This window comes from Lolium rigidum, chromosome 1 (assembly GCF_022539505.1).
Source record: "Lolium rigidum isolate FL_2022 chromosome 1, APGP_CSIRO_Lrig_0.1, whole genome shotgun sequence".
NCBI lineage: Eukaryota > Viridiplantae > Streptophyta > Magnoliopsida > Poales > Poaceae > Lolium > Lolium rigidum.
The window spans coordinates 343,339,117-343,345,060 of NC_061508.1; the positions used below are offsets into that span (position 1 = coordinate 343,339,117).

At 52.0% G+C, this 5,944-nt stretch overlaps 1 protein-coding gene across 1 annotated transcript; it reads left to right on the plus strand.

Moving 5' to 3' along the window:
* The first annotated feature begins 977 nt into the window (after nt 1-977).
* Nucleotides 978-2,038, plus strand: LOC124684493 (nuclear transcription factor Y subunit C-4-like). The gene has a single exon (XM_047218795.1). It carries the CDS (start codon nt 1,187-1,189, stop codon nt 1,931-1,933), a length of 747 nt encoding a protein of 248 aa, XP_047074751.1. The 5' UTR covers nt 978-1,186; the 3' UTR covers nt 1,934-2,038.
* Nucleotides 2,039-5,944: the final 3,906 nt, after the last annotated feature.

Here is a 5,944-nt window from a genome sequence, read left to right on the forward strand (position 1 = left end):
AAAGCATGCTTTTCACGATCTGATAGGTAGGATCCTTCTCAGGTTAGCATATGTTTTGGTTGGTTTAAGATCATCATGACCCAAGATCTGGATCGCTATCAAATTCGATCTTACTCTTAGCGCGGAGCTATAGATCCAAACGGTCCCAAAGGGATCTAGTAAATTGACTGGGAAGTTGGAATTTAGGCAACCTCTTGTGAAAGGTGCAAATCTCTGAAGGGGATATGAGTGCGATGGTGCTATCGAAATATGCATCATGATATTTACGCACAAAATATTTTTAAATATTATGAAATATAATTTGACTGGTTATCTGCGATTCATAGTTTATATCCCTTTCTGCTCTATATATTCACATATGCTGCTGGTGTTTCTATCTCATTTCATAAATAAACATGTTCATCATATTTTTTATATGTATATGATGTGGATATGGTTTTTCTACTATCGGACCGAATTTGACCCGCTCCCACCCTTGTCACAATCTTCTGTTCTTTTTCTTTTTTTGAAACCATCTGGTGGGAAATATTCAACTGAGCTATCCACTCTCTAGTTATATGTGCTTTATGGAGGACCAGCGGGGCTTTGTGTAGTTAGAAACCGCAATTGTCCCTATTGTCTGCCAGTACAATCTAAGCTGTTTATATGTTAAATCTTATATATAGTTCAGTGCCTTTCAAATAATTAGGACAATTCTTGCTGAGTGGAATTTAATTTCATTGTGCAGAGTTCATTCTGTTTGGGGAACTAAGTTTTTTTGGTGGCTTGGAAACTGCTGTGAAATGTAGCCAGATTGATTCTGTTGATTTCTGTCAACCATTTAGTCTGTTCTTTTTTCTGGTGCATATTAGATCGTACATGTGTATTTTCAGAATTTCAACTATTTAATTTTTACTTTGAACTTCTCTAATTTTCTGAAGTAGCAGATAATTATGTTTCATATAGTTTTTGGAAGATCGTAAAAGGAAATATACTCAGTGTTTGAAACTGGTCTTAAAAATGAGTCATGCATGATCAAACTCATTTAAATACATTGCACAAAAGCTTATTTTGTAACCAAGGAGGCTTGCACTATCTTGACTGTCTTTGAGATTGTCTTTACGATTGAGCTAAATAATACTTTTCATTGTTTTTCACAGTGCCGAGAAGACCATAGATTTCCGACAAGCCAGGTCAAGCAGTGGACATGGAACAACAGCCTCAGCCTGCAATGGGTGATCTTGATGGTGGATCACTGGTGTATCCTGCTTCAGCCTATGGTCATGCAGCAACAGTAGTTATTGGTGTCACTCCAGCCGGTTCACAGCCAACAGCACAACAACTCCCTTCTAATCCAGCTCAGGTCAGTGCTCAGAACCAGCTTCTCTACGAGCAATCGCAACAATTTCAACAGAAGCAACAGAGGCAGCTCCAGCAGTTCTGGGCGGAACGTTTGTCGGAGATCGAGCAGCCCACTGACTTCAAGAACCACGTGCTGCCACTCGCCAGGATAAAGAAGATCATGAAGGCCGACGAGGATGTCTGCATGATCTCAGCCGATGCTCTGGTGATCTTCGCAAAAGCCTGCGAGATGTTTGTCCTGGAGCTGACGCTGCGTTCATGGATGCACACCGAGGAGAACAAGCGCCGGACCTTGCAGAAGAATGACATTGCGACTGCCATCACCAGGACTGATATCTACGACTTCCTAGTGGACATATTTCCCAGGGATGAGATGAAGGTGGAGGGAGTGGGGCTTCCAAGGGCTGGACAGCAGGCTCCGGCCGATGCTTGCCAGTATTACTACGCGCAGCAGGCTCAGCAGCAGGTGCCTGGTGCACCAATGGTGTATGGTGGGCAGCAAGGCCAGCCGGTGACTTATGCGTATCAGGATCCTCAGGAACAGCAGCAGGGGCCTCCCGCGGCACACCAATCTTTTGATGAAAGTGGCTGAGGTGGTGAGACGTGTGCTGCCCTGAAGGCTGAAGCTGCCTCCAGATTCAGAAACCTCAATTTGGTCTAGACACTTTTTGTTTTTTTAAGTTTCGCGTTAGCTTTATATGATTGTTAGAATTGGTTGAACCTAGTTGTTCTGATTATGGGAGATTGAGGAGTTCCTCCATGGATGATTTGTTTCTATCATGGTGTCGTACTATCGTTATGGAAGGTTTATGTTTTTGAGATAATTTGGTTAAATTTTTACCATACCGTTCCATTCCAAATCAAAACGTTGGCATCTGGTGATGGCATTTTGACATGCCAACTCGTTGAGTGGCATGCTGCCTCTATTCCTATGATCTGTTTGCTTGTGGTTGGTGTTGTTGTATGACATTAGGTGCTGTGATGCCCCGAAGTCTGAAGCTGTCACTAGGTTGGCATCTCCAACAACCCGAGGTAAACACATATAAATTGACCGATTGTATCTGTGTGGCCAAAAAATAGATCTGCACCCTAGCCTAGCGGTGCAACGTAAAGTGACCGATTGTCCATGATAACATAATCGCGGTCCAAATTTGTGCTGAGAATGCGTCGGCATGGATAGTGCACGGACGCAGCGGGGGGAGCGAGGCCGCAACGCTTTGGCCTCTTCGCTTCCGGGCCTGCGCGTGCCACAGCCTTCTACGGCCACCATCAATGGCATGATTCGTCTTTAGCGGCCGCGCCAGGTCTTCTGCGCCGCCACCAATGGAACGGGGCTTCGAGTTCCACGCTTGTCCTTAAAAGGGCATGGGCGATATCATGCGCCTATTTTCGCCCACAGTTGCTCCCACCACACCGACAACCACAATGCTCCACCGCCTCGCCATGGGGAGGAAGAAGAACGACCACGAGGCATCCTCGTCACAGGTGAAGGAGGAGAAACCTTGGATCAGGGTCCCCCTCCTTGTCAGTGTCGCCCCGCTGCTCTAAGACAACTAGCGGGCCTGCGATTGCTGGAACAACGTGCACCCCAAGTGGCCCCTTAGCACCGCGCGCGTGCCCAACCCATCCCAGGATCTGGCATGGAGTGGCTCGAACAGATGCGACCGTTCTATCGCCGGACCTCCACGGAGACCCCGCGTACACCATCGATTCCCCCATGTGGGATGTCTACCACTGACACGAAACAGACAAGAGGCGGCTAACAAGGTTTCTCGGCGATCGGGCTACAATTTGGCCCGCCTCCATGACCTTGTTGACCGCTGCCGCGTACGCTGCCACCTGCGCCGCCTCCCCGCCCTAGTAAATGTTGGGCGAAGACATCCCGGGCAGGGTGATGCGGAAACAACCCTGACAACTTCATCACCAGCGTGTTCCATGAGATTCATATGGCACTGGAGGAGGGCAGGAAAATCGAGCACCGGAAGAACTGACCGAGAAGGAGGGAGCGATGCTAGGCATCCTCATATCGAAGATGCCGCCAATGCCCTGGGCCTGTCGGAGGAAGACACCTTCAACCTAGCGTTGTAGGCCTCGGTGTCGCCTCCTTTGTCGCATGCGCCCTTGTGGGACCCGTGGGTAGCAATGGCCGCTCCACCTCCACACCACCGGCCACACCGGTATTTTCTCCGTCGGTTCCAGACTAGCTAGGGTGATCCCGGACCTCGTCGATCTGACATAGGTGCCTAGTGGCGACGAGGCGTAGCCTAGGGTTATGGTTTTAGCTGGCCATGGCATTTTTATATGTTCATGTTTTTATTTTTCGCACTATGTAAATTGTTTTACGGATAATTTTTTCTAGGAAAACAAATGCGTCGGACCGCTGGGAGCCCTAGGTGCAAACGGTCATCCGGTTCTTTTCAGCCGATTTCACATCCGCGGACCGATGCAAACGGATGCAGACAATTACTTTTAGTGACCAAAATGCATCGGGCCGCTAGAGATGCTCTCGGAGTACTCATTTTAGCATGGACATCTAAAAAAAATGCTCCAGCCTTCACGTTAGCTTATATATGATGGGTAATTATTGCATGAAAATTCGATCGCCGCCCTTCTCTGAGCCTCCTGCCGACGGACCCTCTTAAGGGCACGCCTAGCCAGATCCGATGATGTCTCCGCCAGATCTTTCCCACTCACCGGCGCGGGAGTTTGACAGATGTAGCGGAGGAGATCGCCTTCGCTGGCCGGCTTGCGTCCCCTCCTCCCCGTCGCTAGCTTCGTCATCGTCAGACTCCTGGAGAATCCAGAAACGTCCTCCGGGAAGACGCTCCGGTGACCAGGCAGCCTCACTCCCCGTCCGGGCCGTCGCCGGCGACAGGCAGGAGAGATCGCCTCTTGCGTCGCCAGGCTCCTACCTAACGGTTGTTATACAAAATAAATAACTAAGACTTATTTTTATAGTTTTGTGGACACACGTATATATATATATATATATATACACGGCGTTCATTGGAGGGAGGAGCAATCTGAATCCAAAGGGTCTACAAACAATGGCTCCGGACAGAGGTGCGTGGCTCCCTCCCCGTAGCCGTAGGTTGCCTATCTCGGCAAGCCCTCCGCTGGACCACGCCGCGGCTCACTGGCTTTGGTCGTTGCCGTTTGCAGCACACACGGGGCACCGGGCACATGTCACCGGCGATTGCTCAGCCACGGCAATGTCAAGTCAGTGAGTCAGGGAGGATCACATGCTATCGCTACGTGTAAATTTCCTTGTGCATTCAATTACTTTTAAGCTTAAGCTACTGATGATCTGCCAACTGTGTTTTCTTCTTTTTATAAAACACGAACCAAAAGCTTTACAACTTACTAATTATGAAGAAATTGAACATTTGGTTCGGTCTTGTGAATACTGTTCTCATAAATCTAGCTCCTCCAAATGCACACACAAACGTAGTACTTCGTATAAAGCAAGTATCTATCAATACATCGCAAGCTCTATTACTGGTAGTAGTCATAACCGATCGCATATAATTCTAAGCATGCAAATTTCAAGCGCAAGCGCCTTCTCTATACTTCTACTACTACTAGTACTAGTAAGGGAGTAGAAATTAGCTTAATATACTACCCTAACCAAATTAGACACTAGCTCCGCAGTTGCAGTGTGGTGTCTGACTGTCTGCTGCGCGCTCCGTCACCGTCGCTTCCCGTTCCGGGAGCTTGCTCCTTTCCGGCCAAGATCGGTGAGGCTCTTCGCCACGGTGTCGTCGGGGCTCTCGCGGCGGCGGCCGCCGTAGCTCGTGCACACGAAGTACACCACCACCTGCGCCACCAGCCCTGCCATCACCGCCGCCCACAGCACCGCCGCCAACGCCACCCCCAGGGCGACCCGGCCCCACACGCCGAGGCCCATCGCGTCGTCCACCACCAGCGCCCCGAAAGCCAGCTGCGCGGCCGCGGCGCATCCGTCGAGCGTCGTGAACACGGCCGCCGCAGCCCAGAACTTGCCGGCGCTTCCGAGCAGCTCGTCGCTCCCGTGGATGGCGTGGAAGCCCCTGGCGCCGTCCTCCAGCACCGACAGCACGCACGCCACGCGCCACACCGCGCCGACATGCGCCGCCCCGGCGAGGAACGCGGTGCCGCCCACCAGCAGCAGCGCCGGCCGCGGCAGGCGCACGAGCGCGGCGACGGCGGCGAGGATGGCGGCGTAGCCGAGGAGGAGCGGGAGGGCGACGCAGGAGGTGACCGCGACGCGCGCGGCGTCGCTGGGCCCCGTGCGGATGAGGCGCGCGGCGAGGCGGGAGTCACCGCGGAAGACGGAGACGAGGAACCTGGAGAAGAACCTGGGCACTTGGCGGAGGTCGCGCGCGACGGCGCGGGCGTCGCGCTCGGCGTCGGCGGCGAAGCCGGAGTACACGGCGGCGACGGAGAGGACGCTGAAGGTTGTGGAGACAAGCGACTGGAGGACGAGGGCGGACAGGATGGCGGCCTCCGCGAGGATGAAGGGTGCCCAGTTGGCGGCGAGGCGGACGAAGCCGGCGCCGGTCATGTTGGAGGCGACGGCGTCGAAGAAGAGCGCGCGGGAGGCAGCGACGTGGGCGAGCAAGGA

What these genes read in the sequence shown, in the direction of transcription:
- LOC124684493 (XM_047218795.1), top strand. Translation starts at nt 1,187, where the DNA reads ATGGAACAACAGCCTCAGCCTGCAATGGGTGATCTTGATGGTGGATCA.